The following is an 18874-nucleotide window of genomic DNA, read 5'->3' on the forward strand; positions in this document are numbered from 1 at the left end:
GGATGAAGCTTTGCAGGAGGAGGGATCAGTGTAGGCTCTCAGATGGGGCTGGAGGGCCCCGCTCAGGTTTCACTCCTGGCTTTCTGATTTCTTAGGGAGATGCTGATGGGTCCACCTGCTGCCCCATCTTGCTTCGGTGAGGAAAGCTCTCCCCCTTGCCCTAAAGGTGCCCACTGCTGCTTCCTCGGGGAAGGGCAAGAGACCGGAGCCCCCGCCTCACCAGCCACCTGGCCTGAGTTTACTGCTGCAGGGGCCAGCTCCTTCCTGACCTCTCTCTACGGGCCAGACCCTAAGCTGGGACCCCCTGCTTCCACCTCAAGTGGAGAAGGGGTGAGTCTGACTCTGCAGAGACCAATTTCCAGGACAGGACCCCCATCGGAGGCCCTGGGCCCAGGGGACCCTCTCTGGGCTCGCATCCCCGTTCCGGCCCCTGCGCAGGGAAGCCACGGGGTAAGGGGTCCGGGGGCTGCAGTGCGGCCCCAGCTCATACAGGCCCAGGATTCCACCGGAGTCCAGGGTGGGAGCCCTCAGACACCGCACCCCAGCCTCCGGGCTGAGCCAGTCTCAGAGAAGGGCTTGGACTTGCCTGGTGTCCCCCAGTGAATCAGCAGTGAAAACCCGCGGTTCCCGGCAGCTGAGCCAGGATCCATATAATTTCAGTTGCAGAATCTGTTTGTCCTTGAAGCCCCTCCTACCGTCACACGTTGCCAGCTGGACAGACCGCACCCCCACCACCCAGGGTGTGGCCTAGAAGGGAGATCAGGGCGGATCAGCACCGGGGCCGGCTGCGATCCTGGGACGGAGAGCACCTTCCTGCCCTCACTCATGTCACGCATTCCGCCCTGGACGCCAGGAACTGCCCGCTGGGCAGCTGCAAGTGGCCAGGACTTTGGCCAAAAGCTGGGGAATCCTGGCCTTTATGCAGGGTCGGGGGTCTTCCTATGGGCCCCCGGCCAGGGCGGAGGACAGGAAGAGGGCTCTGGGAGTCCTGGGCCCGTGTGCCTTCAGCCTCAGCCTCGGGTATCCCGCCGGGGCGGCTTGATGGGCCAAGGGGGCTCAGGAAGCTTCGGCCCAGCCCGGTGCCCTCTCCCGAGTCTGTCGTTACCGAACGGCCATGCGAGGGCGCCCAGCGCGACAGGGACCACCTCCTGACCTCCACGGAGGACCAAAGGCACCCGGGGGGACGCCCGGCCATCACTCCACGGGCGAGGTCGCTCCCCCAGGGAGAAGGGCTCCCCAAAGTCCGAGCGCCCTTGGAGAAAGTCGGCCGGACCTGGGCCTGCGCCGCAACCCCCGCCCACCGCAACTTTCGCGGGCGGTAGCGGGGCAGGAAGTGGGGGGGCGGGGGCGGCGCTTGGGACGCGGGGAGGTGCCAGGCGAGTGCTCCGGCCCCGCCCCTGCCCCGCCCGGCCGTGGCCGCGCCCCCTGCGCCCCCAGCGCCCCGGAGCCGCCGAGCCGCGGAGTCGTCGAGTCGCAGCGCCGGGCGTGGGGACTGCGGGTGGGGCGAACAAAGCGGCGGCGACGCGGGCGGCCCAGGCCCGGGACGCGCGGAGCGAGCGACCCCGCCGGGCCTTTGTCTCGGGCGGGGCAGGAGCCGCGGCGGCCGCGGGGCGCCCCGAGCGCAGAATGCGGCGCCCGGCGGCGCGGATTGGGGAGCGCTGCGGCGACTGGCTGCGTGGAGCCCGGCTCGGGGCCCGCAGGCACTTGCGTGTGTGAAGCGGGGAGATCCGGCGCGCTGCCCGTTGCTCGCCCCGCGGCCGCACGTGGGCGGGAGCGGCGGCCCGAGAGGAGCCCGAGGAGGAGGAGGAGGAAGAGGAGGGGACGCACGGCGGCGCAGCGGGGGACCTGGGGCAGCCCGCGCGAAGCCCCGCCCCGGCCCTGAGCCCCGCGCGCGCGGGCGGGATGCCCCGCGGCCGCTGCACTTTGGCTCCAGCACTGCTCTGAGCCGGTCGGGCCCGCGGGCGCCATGGAGCAGTGGCGGCAGTGCGGCCGCTGGCTCATCGACTGCAAGGTCCTGCCGCCCAACCACCGGGTGGTGTGGCCCTCGGCCGTGGTCTTCGACCTGGCGCAGGCGCTGCGCGACGGGGTCCTTCTGTGCCAGCTGCTGCACAACCTCTCCCCCGGCTCCATCGACCTCAAGGACATCAACTTCCGGCCGCAGATGTCCCAGGTGAGCGCCCGGCGGGCGGGAGGGCCCCGGGGCTGCGGCGTTCGCGCTGCCCGACGCGCGGACTGAACGCGGAGGTCGCAGCGGCGGCGGCCCAGGCGCCCTGGCTGGGGCGGCCGGGCTCCGGGACGCGGGCGGGCGGCTGGAGGGTGCGCCCCGGGTCTCCGAGACGCGACCTCAGGAGGCGCGAAGTTGGCCAAAGTCCCCCCAGCCTGGGTCGCGCCGCCGCCGCCCGCGGGCACTGCTCTGGTGCGCCGGTTCCGCGGTCTGCGCGGCCTGGGATAGGGGAGGCTCTGGCGCTGCGCTCGCTCTGCGGGGCCCTGCGAGTGGCCCCTCATTCCCCAGGGAGCCTGCCGAGCCGGGTGTGCGCGTCGTGGGTCGCATCCTCGGGCCTCGCGCCTCCTGGCCGGACGCCGGTGGAAGAGCGGGCGCGGTCGCTGCGCCGGCCCGGGGCGCGGCTGGAGGGCCCGGGAGGGGCGCGGGGCGGGAGCCCTCGGGGCCCGGAGGGAGCTGGGTTCGCCCCGGGCACCGCCCCCTCGCCAGCCTCCGCCTCTTTCCGGACCCGGACCCGGGCCACTTGGCGCCAGTCCTGGCTCCCGGGTCGAGCCGCCCCGAGGATCCCCAGGGCCACTTGGCCCCAGTCCTGGCCCCCATCGCTTTCCCAACACCCCCACCCCTCCTTCGGGCGCTGAGCGTGGCCTTTGTCGCGGCGGAGGCACGCGTGCGGCCGCAGGGCCAGGCAGGAAAATGCCTGCCCCGCCGAACGGAGCTGCTTTTCTTGGCCTCTTAGAGGGAACTTGGCTAAGACTTGAGAGAATCGAGGCTTCCGTCCTGTTCTCCGGGGGTCGCGGAATCCTTACCGGGAGCAGCTTAGAAGAGGTCGGGGGAGGCAGAGGGGGTGGCAGCCGGGTCCACCCAGCGCCGAGGAGGTGCGATCTTCTAGCCAGCTCAGCAGCCCCTCACCGCGCGCAGTGGCAACTCCATGTGGAGAGGGACCATTCACCAGTGGGACTTAGGACGTGGTTCCTGGGAAGGAGGGAGAGTGAGTCACCAGCGATTCCAGGCTGGGCTGCGAGGCCTCTGCCCTTTGGCGGTGACTGCGTTTCCTAGGAGACCGGGCCTTTCTCTGCCGGGTTGGGGGGCGCTGACAAAGGCAAGCCCTGAGGGGAAGGGGCCGCCTTCCCACTGGGTAATGATTACCTAGCACTGCCTGGACCGGCTTAGCAGGAGCCCTCAGAGGCCTCCCTGGGAGCCAGCCCCTCTTCCCGCAGGATGTCAGTGGTCAGGTGCAGGTGGCGGGGGTGGCGGTCACCGCTGCAGAGGGCTTCCCCAGATCTGTTCTGAGAGCCCCACGGGGACTGGGAGGTCTGGACTCCATTTTATGGCTGGAGAAACTGAGGAGAAAGGTAGCTGTGGGGGAGCAGGGCTGGGCCTCGAACCAAGGCGGCTGCCTTTGATATGAGTTCCAGGGGCTGCCCAGGCTGACTTGCTCGGGCAGGATTCCCTGCTGCTTGCAGGCTGGGGCTCAGGGCAGAGGCAGGGCAGCTGGATCCGCACAGAGGAGGCTTGGGAGGAACCCAGCCTTGCCTGGTGGACTCGCTGGGTCCGGGGGCTGCCCCTCCCCAGCTGTGGTTTGGGAAGATGGGAAGAGGAGGGGGCCGTGGCTGTGGCAGGTGGCTTGGCTCAGCCCCTGCACTGGAAGTTCAAGCCAGAGACTTCCTGGGGTCTCTGGAGCCATTGGCCAGGCAGCAATACGAACCCTGACAGAGGCCCCTTGAGCCCTGCTGCTGGGGGGTGGACGGGTGTCTAGGGGTCCTGCTGCTGGGCCTGTAGAGGGGTGTTTAGGGGCCCTGCTGCCAGACTGGTGGAGGGCATGTAGGGGCCTGGATGGTAGGAGGACCAGATGGGTGTGTGTCTGTGTGGCTCTCCGCTCTGATTGAATCCTGGCACTGTCCCCTCCCAGGTAGGCAACGACCTCCAGAGCCTCAGTTTCCCCATCTCTGTCATGAGAACAGTCATAGCAGTCCCCCCCTTAGCCATGCTGTGAGGATTTGCTAAGGGCAGCCACAGAAGGCACACCCTTCGCACAGTGCCCAGGAAATGACCATCACCTGGACTCTGGCACGTAGTGCCCTGTGTCGCTGAGGCTGATCTTGCCATCCACTCCTCTGTCCCGTGGAGGGTGGGCCACCTTTGTACGGCTGTTGCCTGCACAGGGACGGCTGCAGGTGCTCCCTTAACCCTCACATTGGCTATGACGGCCCCGCCTGTACATTCAACGTGGAGAAACCACTTTACTGCATCTGGCTGCACACAGGGGTTGGGAGAAAGACTTCGTTTCTCTGTATGGCTGGTGTTTGTTTTCTGGGAAACTCACTTTTTTTTTTCTTTTTGGAGATGGAGTCTTGCTCTGTCGCCCAGGCTGGAGTGCGGTGGCGCAATCTCAGCTCACTGCAACCTCCACCTCCTGTGTTCAAGCGATTCTGCTGCCTCAGCCTCCTGAGTAGCTGGGACTACAGGCATGCTCCACCACGCCCAGCTATTTTTTTTTTTTTTGAGATAGAGTCTTGCTCTGTTGCCCAGGCTGGAGTGCAGTGGCACGGTCTCGGCTCACTGCAACCTCCACTTCCTGGGTTCAAGCAATTCTCCTGCCTCAGCCTCCCGAGTAGCTGGGATTACAGGCACCTGCCACCATGCCCGGCTAATTTTTTGTATTTTTTGTGTTTTTTTTTTTTGAGATGGAGTTTTGCTCTTGTTGCCCAGGCTGGAGTGCAATGGTGCTATCTCAGCTCACCACAACATCCACCTCCCGGGTTCAAGCGATTCTCCTGCGTCAGCCTCCCAAGTCGGCTGGGATGACAGGCATGCGCCACCATGCCCGGCTAATTTTGTATTTTTAGTAGAGACGGGGCTTCTCTATGTTGGTCAGGCTGGTCTTGAACTCCTGACCTCAGGTGATCCACCCGCCTCGGCCTCCCAAAGTGTTGGGATTACAGGCGTGAGCCACTGCACCCAGCCTGTATTTTTAGTAGAGACGGGGTTTTACCATGTTGGCCAGGCTGGGCTCGAACTCCTGACCTCGTGATCCACCTGCCTAGGCCTCCCTAAGTGTTGGGATTACAGGCGTGAGCCACCGTGCCCGGCCCATGCCCAGCTATTTTTTGTATTTTTAGTAGAGACGGTGTTTCACTATGTTGGCCAGGCTGATCTCGAACTCCTGACCTTGTGATCTGCCCACCTCGGCCTCCCAAAGTGGTGGGATTACAGGCGTGAGCCACGGTGCCCCACCCACACCCAGCTCTTTTTTGTGTTTTTAGTAGAGACGGGGTTTCACTATGTTGGCCAGGCTGGTCTCGAACTCCTGACCTCATGATCTGCTCGCCTCAGCCTCCCAAAGTGCTGGGATTACAGACGTGAGCCCCCGCGCCCGGCTGAAACTCCCGTTTCTTAAGGGGTGGGGATGGGAGAGGGAAGAAGTCATCTCCACCCTTGGTGGTTGGGTCATAGAAAAATCACATCTGCTCTTTCTTACCTGCCCTGCTGTGGCCTAAGCACAAGCCTAGGTGGGGGTTGCTGCCTGTGTTTAATAGGTGAGGCCGTCAAGGTTCGGAGAGCTTGAGTGACTCCCCATCACCCCACCACTCCTGCCCAGAGCAGTAAGTGGCAAAACCAGCATAGGGATTGCAGTCTCCCTCCCAGGACTGTTTAAATAAATGATGACTGCAGGCCTTCCTAAGCTGGCTTACTCTCTTGTGGACTTTCTGAGGGATGTCCCTGGCCTCATTCTTGGGTTTTGGGTTGTCACGGTGTGTGTCTGTTTTCATGGGGTGGCTGGGGTGGGGGGTGGGTGCCTGTGATCCCTGGCTGGTGAGTTGCAGGGCCCCTCGAGGGCACACGGCGGGGAGTCGCCCACCTCCCTGCCAGTCATGGCATATGGGGCCGTCTAGCCCGGAGGCCTCTATGATGTTCCCTCCTTCCAGAATTTCCCCTGGCTTCTCATGGTGACATCCTATTTTCAGAGGACTGGGAGCACCCCTCCTGCTTTGAGTTTAATCTGGGCTGGGTTATTTGCCCTAATGGAGCATCATAGCAACGTGCATTTATGCAGCACCTGCTGTGTGCAGAGCCAGGTGCTAGGAGGTGGTCACAGAGATCCCAGTTGCCCACCTGGTCATTTCTTCTGAAGCTGGCAGGATCTACTTTATTTTACTTTGTTTTTTATCCGAAGTGCCTGGAAGCCCCGTGGGTTTAATTAAACTAATTGGATATGGCCACAATCTGCTGACCCTAACGAGAGATCGGGTATGTCTGGAGCAGCTTCGGTTGGGAGGTCCCGAGGTTGCCTGTGCCAGCATCTGCAGTTTGCACCCTTAAGGTACCACCCGCCGCCCAGCCTCTGACTTGCCCACATCGTCCTGGTGGCCTCCTCCTCGGAAAACACATCAGGCAGCCATTGCTGGGACACCACGCAAAGGCTTGGCCCTGGGCCTGCCAGAGTCTGTCTCCCACCTCCACCTCAACTCCCTGTGCTCCCTGCCTCTTCCCGGACACGCCAGCCTGGCGATGGTTTTGGCATCCCCCCCTCCGGGCCTTTTTGATGTGTGCCATCCTGAGCTGTGCCATTGCTGGAAGACCTTCTCTCCTTCTAGCCTGGTTCTTCCTGTAGGAGCTGGTATAGGGGCTCCCTCCCCTTGGCAGCCTCCTTGGGTTTCACCCTCTCCCCACCCTGTCCTCCACGCGCTTTGAACCTCGATCTCGCTCCTCCACTGTTCCAGGTTTCTCTCTGGCCTCGTGTAATGAAACTCTTTGTTTCATTACACGGTACCCTTGCTGCTCCTTCTGCAAAACTCAGCAGCTGGACAGCTGGAGAGTGTGAAGGATGATCCTAACGACAGACCCAGTGTGTCTGGAGCACCTTTGTGTGGCTGCCCCCCTTCCAGGTCTGAGCCCCTCCAAGGCAGGGCCACGGCTGGGCTTCCTCCTCTCTGGGTCCCTCAGAACCTTGTGCCTTCATTTGAGAAATAATAAATAAATAAATATATAATAAATAAATAATAATAAATAAAATAAATAAATATAATAATAATAAAACCCTGCTGTGTGCCACGCAGGCTTCGTGCCTCCAAGGGGAGGGAGGAGAACAGGCCGGGGCTGTCCCCGCTCTCATGAGGCTTCTGGTCACGCAAGGACCCCAGTGGATGTTGATGAGGTGCTTGGTGACTGAAAAGTGACATGGAAGTACCCGAAGGGCCCCTGGTGCCAGCAGAAGGGGCTGGGCTGGTGTAGCCGAGGTCCACAACACAGGGCTGCCGGGAGCAGAGGCGGGAATGCTGGTTGCAAAGAAGACAAGGGCGTCTTTTCTTTTTTTGGGGGGGATAGATTTTATTGTCTAAAAAAATTTGAAAATATCTCAGTCATTGGAAAAGTTATGAGTACAGCACAGGTAACTTTTTCTTGAACCATTTGAGGGTAAGTATGGGGCATCAGTGCGTTTACTGCAAACAAGGGCATTCTCCTCTGTAACCACAGCACTGCTGTCTCCATCCAGCCAACAGCATCCATCCGTCTCCATCCAGCCAACAGCAGCAATCCGTGACCCGTCCACTTCTCCACAATTGTCCCAGCAAATGCCCTTCATAGCATAGAGCAGCCTCAGGACCCTGGGCTGCCGGTGGCTGTGTCCCCCTCTGTCAACCTGGGGCTGCTCCTCAGCCTTTCTTTGATGTTCATGACCTTGACTCTTTGGAAGGTTACAGCCTCCTTTGGTTACAGAATGCTCCCCCATCAGCAGCGTCAGGTCATGCACATGTAGGGGTCTAGCTCCGCCTCCACGCTGCATCCTCCTTGCCTCCTAGCAGGTGGTGCGGGGCTTGGCTGTGCCCCATTGCTGGTGATGTTCTGTTTAGTTACTTGGTGAAGGTGGAGTTTGCTTGATTTCACTGTAAAGTTACTTGGTTTCCGTTTGCTGTTAACACTTACTTAAAGAAGATACTTTAAGTCAATATAAATATCTTGATATTTGCTTCTCCTTTTCTCCCTCCTTTCCTTCCTCTCTTGTCCTTCTCTGCTCATCTCTCTCAATCTTTTCTTCCTTTTCTTCTCATCCATCTCTGCTTTTCTTTTCCCTCTCTCCCTTCCTCATTCTGTCCCTTCCTGCCATGTCTCCAGTTTGGATTATGGTTTCCTATTTTATTCCATGCATATCACCCGTTACCATCATTATTTATATTGATGCTCACATAGTCTCAGGTTTGACCAGTGGGAACTGTGTTACACCGGCTTGCTTCCCTGTGTCTTTTGATTCGTCCTCATCATTCTTCGAGCTGCAGAGGACATGTGAATACCGTGCCTGACTTTCTGGCTGGTAACCCAGGCTGGTCAACAAGATGTTCCAGGCTTACCTTGCATTTCCATTGTCCCAGCTTAGGAACCAGCTGTTTGTCCAAGGAGCTCTGGTTCCTTGGTAGTGGAGAGGGGTATTTAGAAGGCAAGATCAGGGCCAGGCGCAGTGGCTCATGCCTGCAGTCCCAGCACTTTGGGAGGCCTGGGTGGGCAGATCATTTGAGGTCAGGAGTTTGAGACCAGTCTGGCCAATATGGCGAAACCTCATCTCTACTAAAAATGCAAAAATTAGCCGGGGGTGGACCCGGAAGGCGGAGGTTGCAGTGAGTGGAGATTGTGCCACTGCACTCCAGCCTGGGTGACAGAGTGAGACTCCATCTCAAAAAAAACAAAAACAAAAACAAAACACACACACACACACACACACACACACACACACACACAAAATAAGGCAAGATAGGATGAGGTGTGCTCAGTGCTGCTGGGGTGTTCCTGCTTCCAGGCACTCTCAGTGTTCACACCTGGGGAATTGGTGTATGTGTGTGTATGTATTTATGTATGTGTCTCTGTATCCATATGTGTCTATACATGTTGACATGGGTATTTGTTTTCTGTCTATATCAGCGCTGCCAGATAGAAATATAATGTAAGCCACATCTGTATTTTCAGAATTTTGGTGGCTGCAATAAAAAAGCAAAAAGAAATGGGTAGCACTGATTATAATAATATATTTTACTTAACCTATGCTTTTCTTTTTTTTTTTTTTTGAGATAGGGTCTCCCTCTGTCCTTCAGGCTGGAATGCAGTGGCACAATCTTGGCTCACTACAACCTTTGCCTGCCCGGTTCAAGTAATTATCGCATCTCAGCCTCCTGAGTAGCTGAGACTATAGGCTTTTGCCACCACGCTTGGCTAATGTTTGTATTTTTAGGAGAGATAAGGCTTCGACACGTTGGCCATGCTGGTAGCCTATGCATTTTCAACAGGGGCATTACTGCTCTTGAGGGGGCGAAAATCAAATCTTTGGGGATGAAGAAGTATTCTTATTATGAATTATTTTTAGAGACAGGGTCTTACTCTGTTGCCCAGACTGAAGAGCAGTGGTGTGATCATGGTTCACTGCAGCCTTAAACTCCTGGGCTCAAGGGATCCTCTCACTACAGCCTCCCAAGTAGCTGGGACTACAGGTGTGTGCCACCGCGCCCAGCTAATGTTTTAATTTCTTGTAGAGATGAGAGCTTGCATGTTGCCCAGGCTGGTCTTGAACTCCTGGGCTCAAGTGATCCTTATGTCTTGGCTTCCCAAAGTGTTGGGATTACAGGCATGAGCCACTGCAGTCAGAAGAAATCTTATTTTCACAAATAAACTACAGATGTGCATGCCACACAAAACACAGAGACAGACCAGGTGCACTGGCTTACGCCTGTAATCCCAGCACTTTGGGAGGCTGAGGCAGGCAGATCACCTGAGGTCAGGATTTCGAGACCAGCCTGGCCAACATGGTGAAACCCCCGTCTCTGCTAAAAATACAAAAAATTAGCTGGGTGTGGTGGTGCACACTTGTAATTCCAGCTACTTGGGAGGCTGAGGCAGGAGAATCGCTTGAACCCAGAAGGCAGAGGTTGCAGTGAGCTGAGATCACGCCATTGCACTCCAGCCTGGGTGACAGAGTGAGACTCCATCTCAAAAGAAAAAACAAAAAACTCACAGAAACAGTGCACCTGTAGTATGAAAATTTCATGCAGGGAGGGAGATTAGGAAAAATATCTGAAAAGCCTCCTTGGAGGGACAGTAACGAAAATGAGGGTGAGAAACACTCTCATCTTGCGAGCAGTGGCGTTCCTGCTGGGCAGGAGCCGGGGAGCGTGGGGTGGGGTGGGGTGGGGTGGGGTGGGAGCCCTGGCTGTTAGTGACAGGGACTGACCGGGAGTGGGACTTGAGGGCTGTGTTGAGTGGGATTCCAGGCTCAGGCCTGGGGTCAGCAGGAAGGACCCGGGGCTGCAAGGACGGCATAGCCTGGCGTTGGCGAAGAGAGAGAGTTCTCTGCCGAGCGTTGTGATTGCAAAAAACCTGGCGTTGGTGTGGGGCAGGATGAGACAGGGAGGAATGCTGGGTGTGAGGTGTGGAGGCCGCCGTGAGAGTGACCCGCGTCTGCCTGTGGTTTGGGACTTGGAGATGGGTCGGGGCCCTGGCCTCAGGGCGGTGGACTCCTGGAGGCAGGACGTTGGTGGGGGCCTGGCGTGGGTGAGCATCCGCCCCACCCCCTGTGCCTCTGTTGAGCCCTTTCTTGCTATGGGGCGCAGGTCATGAGGGTGTCCCCTCCCAGAGGAAATCTTCCTGGTCTTCCTGGAAGGACGCTGGGCTCTGGCCTGGGTGGTGGGCAGCGTGATGCCCTCTTTTGAGGAGACTTGTAGGGACACATGTTTGTCCCTGTGTCCAGGCCATGTCTGTGGGCTGTGGCTTCCCAGTTTGAGGGGTGGGACTCCCAGGACAGGGACAGCGTTGGCAACCTGGTGGGGCCAGTGTGGAAGACCCTGGCTTTATGCAGATGCCCAGACCCGAGCCCCCAGCTGAGGCCCCAGCAGGTCTCCCTCCTGACTGCCCCTGAAGTCACTTCCTTCTCTCCCGGTGTCCCAGCCCGGCCACTGCCATCTCTCTCCTAGAGCAGGTGGCGGCAGATGTTCCAGCACAGGGCTGGATGGTAAATATTTTAGGTTTCGTGAGCCAGACGGTCTCTGTCACGACTACGCAACTCTCCCCTTGCAGCACGACAGCAGCCCTGGGTGGTCTGTAAACGGAGGAGCGTGGCAATGCTCCCATGAAATTTATTTTTGTAGAATGAAATTTGAAATGTATTATCATTTTCACATATCATGAAATATTACTCTTACGCTTCCCCCACCACCCTGCTCAACCATTTAAAAACGTAAAAACCTTTCTTAGCTTGCAGGATGTACAAAACCAGGCGGCGGGCCTTGCAAAACCAGGCGGCGGGCCCTATGAAACCAGGCAGTGGGGCCTCCAAAACCAGGCGGCGCGCCCTGCAAAACCAGGTGGTGGGCCCTGCAAAGCACAGCGGCCAGCCCTCCAAAACCAGGCAGCAGCCGGAGTCTGCCGCGCCCTCCTGCCCCGCCAGCCAGAGACTCCTGCGCCCTGTCCTAGGTCCCCTCTTGTGGCCTCCTGCCCCTCCAGCCAGTCTGCCACGCCCCGTCCTAGGCCCCCTCTTGTGGCCTCCTGCCCTGCCAGCCTGGTTGGCCGTGCCCCGTCCCAGGTGCCCCTCTTGTGGCCTCCTGCCCCACCAGCCTAGTCTGCGGCCACGTGTGCTGCAGCCACGCACAGTTTGGTGCTCCTGCCCTGGAGGCACCCTCCTGCCTGCCGTCGCCCCTGCCGAGTCTCCCTGGCCTTCGGTGCCCCAGCCTCAGGCACACTGGCCACCTTCCTGTGCCTCCCAGTTCAGGGCCTTTCCCCTGCAGTTCCCTGGAGGGGAACCTTCTTGCCTGGCTCACTGCTGCCGTCTGCTTAGAGGCCTGTCCTGAGAAGCCTTTCCTGCCCCCAGGCCTGCTCGAGTCCCCTGACAAGGGCTCTTGGTCCCCCGGGCTTTCGCCTTCCGGGTCGCGCAGTTTGTTGCATTTACTCTTCCATTTGTATCTAAAGCCTTTGGCAGGGGCTGGTCCAACAGGAAGTGCTCAGTAAGAGCAAAGCTTTCTCCCAGGCCCTCTTCGTGCCAGGAAGCGGGCTGAGCGCCTCCATGACCCCCACCCCCGCCCTTGGGGCAGTCTAGAGGGGGCTTTGCTCTCAGCCCCATTTTCCTGACGGAGGCCGGGCTCCTCGTGTCTGGAATGACACTGCCAGAAAGAGATCCTTGGAAATGCTTGGAAACACGATGAGTGGCCCGCAGGGGCGGCAGTGGGGACCACACTCGTCTGCTCGGCCACGCGTAGCATCTTCTTGGTGGCCGTGTCCCTCGAGCTCAGCCTCCTTGTCTGAAATGGGATGACGGTGGCCACCTTGCAGACTCTTGGAAAGATTTGGTGCAAAAAGTGTGTGCCTGGTGCCCAGCGCAGTTTCTACCCCACAGCAGGCCCCACTGAGCCTCAGGACTCGGCACCCTCACCCCGAGCCCGGCGGCTCACTCCCAGTGAAGGGCACCGGCCCTCACCCGCCGCCTGCCCTCCCTCAGCATCAGAGCGGAGTGCAGCGGGCGGCCTGAGGGAGTGGCTCTCTTCCTGAGACTGCCGCCTCACTACCCACCTCTCTTCCCCTCCCCTCTCGCCGCCAAGTGGAAGGTGAAGCCCTGGGCGCGCTGCTGGGCGCACCTGGACACTGCACTGGTATAGTGGGGGGTGTGGTCGTGGTCACTAGTGCCTGTCTGCAGAAGGAGGCATTCTGGGGCAAGCAGAATCAGGTGAGCCAGATGGTCCTGCAACACCTAAGTCTGAGATAGGGAAGGGAGCTGTTAATAGTCACATGAGGACCATGAGTGAGGATAACCTGCCGGCAACACGGGATGCTGAAGAAGGGGCCTCACCCCGTCTCCTGCTTCTCCCCAGGGCCTCCTGGGTTGGACTGGGCGAAGATGGGGCATGTGCAGGCTTTGCTGTTGGCAGGGTCAACAGCAGGCTGTGCTAGTCCTCAGCAAATGAGGTATTTAGATCCCTGGGGGCAGGGTGATGGCGGAGAGCTTCCCGGAGGAGGTGGTACTTGAGATGCCCTGAAAAGTAGATGGCTTTTGGTAGCTAAGGGTTGGAGACAGGTGGTCGTTCTACAGAGAGGGCTCTGTGTGGCCACAGACTGGAGGCGCTGCCACACTGCTTCATCCTGGGTCATTGCTGGAAGGGGTGTTGCAGTTTTTGAAATCTGCGTTCCAGCAGCAGTTGGGGCAGAGGAAGCTGCATGCCACCAGCTCTGATGAGTAGAGACATAAGGCAGCGGCTGCCGCTCACTTCAGAGCTCGACCTGGCTGGCACTGGGCCACTTGCTTGGTGTTCTTCCCTCTGCCTTGCAGGGGATGGTGTTTCCCTGCAGCAGATGATGAGTCTGAGACCCAGGGAGATACGTGATAGAAGGTTCCAGAGAGGTGGCCATGCCCCATGGCTGGTCGGGCAGCTGGGTGGTGATCAGCCTCTGCGGTGTCAGGGTCTGGGGCAGCACCCCAGCGTCCTGGGGAAAGATCTTGTTGCCAGGGCCCCTCTGCCCTGACACACGCCCTTTCTCTATCCTGGGTGGGTTTGTTTCAGGACCGCCCAGCACTGGCACCTCCCCTGGTCCTTGGAAGACTCTGGGCAGCACCAGGTGGGGGCGGCTCTGCCCTGGTTAATGGATGAAGGAGGGACAGGTGACGGGCCAGTCTGAGGTCATGCAGCTGTGTGGGGGTTGAGGCCTCGTGCCAGCCCGTGCAGGTCTCTTGCCTCTGGAGCGCCATTCGCTTCCCCCCTCCACCGACAAAATGGCCCCTTGGGTTGGTGGGAGGTTGGGAGACAGAGAACCAGGTGCCTGAGTCCAGAGATGGCCCCAGGGCTGACCAGCTCTGCCCTCTGGCCACATGGCTTCCGGTCCTGGGCCTCCTGCTCCCGGGTGGCTGGTGGCCCAGCCTGTTCTCCACCCCACTCTGTTTGTCGCGCACTGGCTTGTGGCATTGAGCAGCAGAGGCAGAAACCCTGTGCTTGGTGTTGCTGGCTTTCTGGAGGGGGCACAGAATAAGGACGAATGGAGAGCGGAAGACCGCACTTTCGGATGAGAGAGAGAAGGCAGGCAGAAGGCAGGGCTGCCTTCAGGTGACTCCGGCAGGCTCCCTGACGAGGTGACAGGGCGGTGGGGTGCGCAGCTGGCGCCGCCTTCCCCTCACCACTAGCACCTGTGCTCCCCGAATGCCGTTTCAGCTGAGTGGGTTCAGCTGGGGCCTGTTGGGGAGCTCGGGGCCCTGGCAAAGTCAGCAGGCTGACAGCAGGAGGTCCTCGTGGGCCAGAGGCCAGTGGTGGGGCTCCGGGACATGGCCGGAGGCGGGGCCGGGCCCGGGTTAGTGCCTGGCTGCCTGTCCTGCCGGCGGCCGTGGCTCCCGGCTCTGTGTCTCTGCTGCAGGAAGTCTCCATTTGCTTGTCCTCCCTCCCTGTCAACATCCTCTGTCCGAGTTCCGGACGGCTGCGGCGTCCGCTCCTTCCTGCTGCCCTGGGAGCCGAGCCGTCCTCATGCAGCCCCTGCCTGGGGACCCATCTCCTCTGGGCCTGGCTTCGTATGTGGTTGGGCACTGAGCGGCCGACACATTCCTAGGGTGGAGACCGCACAGCGTTGAGCCTCTGACAGCCGCGTTCAGATCCTGGCTCAGCACCTCGTGGCAGACCCGTGGCGCCTCTCTGGACCCTGCATTCTCCTCTGTCAAAGGGGGTATTTTAGGAGCCCCTCCCAAGGGTTGGCCGAGGACCCGGCTGTCAGCCCGGTGCCTGGCAAGTGGGAAGTGCTCGGCTGACATGTCTCCCAGCCCCTGCAGGGTGGAGCCATGAGCTCGCCTCTCCGACACCACCACCCCGGCACGAAAGCTCTTCCGAAGCCTTGGTGCCCCTCCCCATGTGCCCACTTGACGCGGCTGGGGTGGGCGCTCCGGGACCTGCAGACCTGCTCTCACACTGGGGTCAGGAGCTGGCTGGAGGAGACCCTAAACCCAGCGAACTCCCCTGCCCTGACCCCCTCAGCTCTGATGAGCCCCCTTCTTCACCGGGGCCAGCCCCATGCTCAGGTGCCCGGTTTTTGGTCCCCTGAAGCTTCGTGTTCTGAAGGACTCTTTGCCTGGAGCTGGGGACGCTGTTTGGCTTCTGAATCCAAAAGATAAACAAGAATGACAAATACAGGACCGCGGAGGGGACAGGACTGGGCAGTGGGAGCTTGAACTTTGGGCCAGACTGAGCGGCTGCGCCCCTGAGTTAGGTCTCCTGCTGCCTGACAGCTGCAGGTTTTGCAATCCTGATGCTGCTAGAAACAGTGTTTCTGTTTTGTGGGGTTCATTTGTCAGTCTTTACAGAGTTTGTGTAAGGATGAAGACAAATCATTTTCACAGACCCACTCCTTGTCCCCTCCTTGTCCCCAGGCCAGCTTGGCCCTGAAGTCATCAATATTTCTGTTGGTTTGTTTTGTACTTTTGGTTTCAAAGGCAGCGCGAACACACGGTATCTTTCCGTGACCCGCCAGGTGCTTGCGGGCTGTGACCTTCCCAGGATTGGGGAGCCCGTCTCCAAGTTTCCTCAAGGCCTCCCAGCCCTGTGTTCTTTGAAATCTGCATAGGGGTGGGGAGGGGGTGCCTGCCTGTCTTCTGTTGTTAAGGACTTTAAAAAATGCTGTGTTGGCTGCCTCCAGGGTCATCCTTCCACAGGGGGATCCTTTCTGCAGTGGCTGGAGTAGGAGAGGGTCCCCCAGCCTGCAATGGAGGAGGCGGCAGTGAGATTCTCCTAGTGGACCCTGGGACCAGCATCCTCTGGCAGGCGGGCCAGGGAGGGCAGTTTCCCCAGCCCTGCCCAGCCCTGCCTCTCCTGGCCTCACCCTCGAACACCGTGTGCCTCCCCGCTCCTGGTCTTGGATGTGTGTCCAGTTTTCAGCCACATTTCTGGGATCATCACATTTGTCTCATACACGTAGGACATCTCCAGAGGCAGGGGGCGTGGGAGCTGCGTGCCCCAGGGCAGGTGGATGCCCCATCCCCTTTGCCAGCTGAGGGGCAGAGGCCTGAGGTACTGAGCCACCTGGACTTGGCGTGGCCTTCCTGACTCAGGCGCTGCCCCCTTGGCCTCGGCTGCTCCCCCGAGTTTTGAGGCCTATGTTTTGGTTTTTCTGCCTTGTTCTGTTCTCTGGTATGTCTGTGGTTGGCGTCCGGCAGGGGCTGCAGGCTGCGTGTTGAGGGGCAGGCTCTGGACACTTGCCTGCAGCTCCAATGTCCCACCTCCGACTGTTGTCAGGAACCAGAGGTGCCAGGTGAGTGACAGCTGTCATGGATGGGGATGGACCGCCTGTCATGTCATTTGCCTGGGTAAGTGACAGCTGTCATGCATGGAGGGTGACTGGCCCCAGGGCCATTGCCACGTGTCCCTGGTGCACACGGTGCCTAGACAATCCTTGTCTGGCAACATTCCGTGTCCCAGGCGCCCTGGGGTGGCGGAAGGTTCTAGTCCCTCATGCTCATGAGCGCCGCATCCTGAGACCCTCCTGCCCTCTGTGACTGGGCCATCTGTGTCTCCCTCCCCCAGGCCCCAGCTCATCTTTCTGCTGGGACGGGAGAGAGAAATGATCCCACAGTCATTTTGGTGAAAGCCAAGACCCCCTTCAGATCTGAGCTGTTCCATCTACAGCTGCTGGGCTGCTCCTCAAATGGACACCAGGCACCCATTGGATGCCGGAGGTCCTCGTGGGATGCTGGGGGGGCCTCACTCTGCCTGAAGTCCCTCTTGGTTTTATTTGTTTTCATTCCAGAGCTGGAAGGAGGCAGGCTTGGGGCAGAGCGGCTGGGCGTGGCCTGGGCCTGGAGCTGGGCTCCGCAACTCCCAGCACCTCAGCCTCGCTGCGTGGTCGCTCCCCTCTGGCCGCAGTCCCTGGCTGTAGGAGAGGCACCCCCTTCAGCCCTGGGGTGTCCAGGCACAGGGCAGTGTGGTTAGGACCTAGGCTGGAGTCCTGGAGCTGCTCACACTGTGTGCTTTTGAGCTTGACCTTCCTGGAGCCTCAGTTTCCTTCTCTGTAGGATGGGGATAAAAGGAGTGGCTTCCTCAGTGGATGAATGGGGGATCCACACAGAGTCCGTCCATGCAGTAGAATATCTGTGGATGAACCTGGAAAATGGAATGCTAAGGCGGGGAAGCCAGGCCTGAAAGACAAGTCCCACGTGATTCCCTTAAAACGTCCAGAATAGCAGCTCCGTCGCAGGACAGAAAGCAGATGCGTAGCTGCCGGGAGAAGGCTCTGGGGAGAGAGTTCTCAGGGGCTTGGGTGTCTGTTTGCCAGGCATGAAAAAGTTCCACAACTCCATAGTGCGGAAGGTTTGTGGCATTGTCATTGTATCACACTAAATGTCACTAACGGTAAGGTTTATGTTGTGTGTACTTTACCACAATTAAAATAAATAGCCTCTCCCTTGTGGGGAATGAAGGCCTCATTTCATCAACTGCAACCCTGAGGCAGAGCCCATCTTCTTACTAGGGCTCCAATCTAGGGTCTCACTGTCTCCTCCTCCATCGAGGGTGAGGCCAGGAGAGGCAGGGCTGGGCGGGGCTGGGGGACTGCCCCCCTGGACTGCCGGCCAGAGGATGCTGGTCCCAGAGTCCACTCAGAGGATCTCACTGTCGCCTCCTCCATCAGGGGTTGAGGGACCCCATCCTAACCTAGCCGCTGCAGAAAGGATCCCCTTGTGGGAGGATGACCCTAGAGGCAGCCAACATAGCATTTTTTTTTTTGAAATGGAATCTCGCTCTGTCACCCAGTCTGGAGTGCAGTGGTGCGATCTCTGCTCACTGCAACCTCCGCCTCCTGGGTTCAAGCAGTTCTCTGCCTCAGCCTCCCAAGTAGCTGGGATTACAGGTGCCCACCACCACGCCTGGCTAATTTTTGTACTTTTTTTTTTTTTTAGTAGAGATGGGGTTTTACCATCTTGTCCAGGCTGGTCTTGAACTACTGACCTCGTGATCCACCCGCCTCAGCCTCCCAAAGTGCTGGGATTACAGGTGTGAGCCATGGCGCCCGGCCAACATAGCATTTTTAAAAGTCCCCTGACAAGAGAAGAAGTGTGGGAGGGTTGGAGGAGACCCGTCTGCCTTCCTGGGTCCCTCTCTCCTGACAAATATTGAAAGTTCTATTCTGTGACTGCATAGGTATAAAGGTGAACATACAGGTATGAGATATTTAAATATTCCCTTAGAGCTCAGCACTCTCTTGGACCCAGGACACTGTGCCTCTGTGCTCTTGGGTGAGCAGCCCCGTGTGGGCTTCCCTTGGCCATGCCAGGCAGGCTGGGGGCTCAGAGACTTTGGAGGGAGCTAGACTTTGTGTCCTTTGTCATTTCTCAGTTGTGTGATTTTGGCCACTTCACTTCTGAGCCTCAGTTTCCTTATCTGTAAACTGGGGCTGTTGCTGCTGCTGCTAATACTTTCCGCAATACATGTCGTGTTTTGAAAATTGAGGGGTTTGTGTGAGTGACAGTCTCTGCCCAGGGCTGGCAAGTTTTATTTAATCCTGTTTTGTAAGGCTCTGAGGCTGGGCCCCCCAGAAACAGACCCCAAGATGGGAGGTAAGCCAAGTGTGGGAGGCCAGGTAGGGAGGGAGAGAGGCAGATAACATTGACCCAGCAAATTCCTGCTGTGGGTGACAGGCTTGGCCCACTGAGCACTGAGCGAGGAT

At 59.1% G+C, this 18874-nt stretch overlaps 1 protein-coding gene across 5 annotated transcripts in view; it reads left to right on the forward strand.

Moving 5' to 3' along the window:
* The first annotated feature begins 1682 nt into the window (after window positions 1-1682).
* Window positions 1683-18874, forward strand: part of VAV2 (vav guanine nucleotide exchange factor 2) — a 231830-nt gene continuing 214638 nt past the window's right edge. For all 5 annotated transcript variants that reach the window (XM_034929430.3, XM_055117497.2, XM_055117496.2 and 2 more), the window contains exon 1: window positions 1683-2170. In XM_034929430.3, coding sequence (XP_034785321.1) covers window positions 1967-2170 — 204 coding nt within the window. In that variant the 5' untranslated portion in view covers window positions 1683-1966. The remainder of the gene's footprint in view (window positions 2171-18874) is intronic.

This window comes from Pan paniscus, chromosome 11 (genome assembly GCF_029289425.2).
Source record: "Pan paniscus chromosome 11, NHGRI_mPanPan1-v2.0_pri, whole genome shotgun sequence".
Classification (NCBI taxonomy): Eukaryota; Metazoa; Chordata; class Mammalia; order Primates; family Hominidae; genus Pan; species Pan paniscus.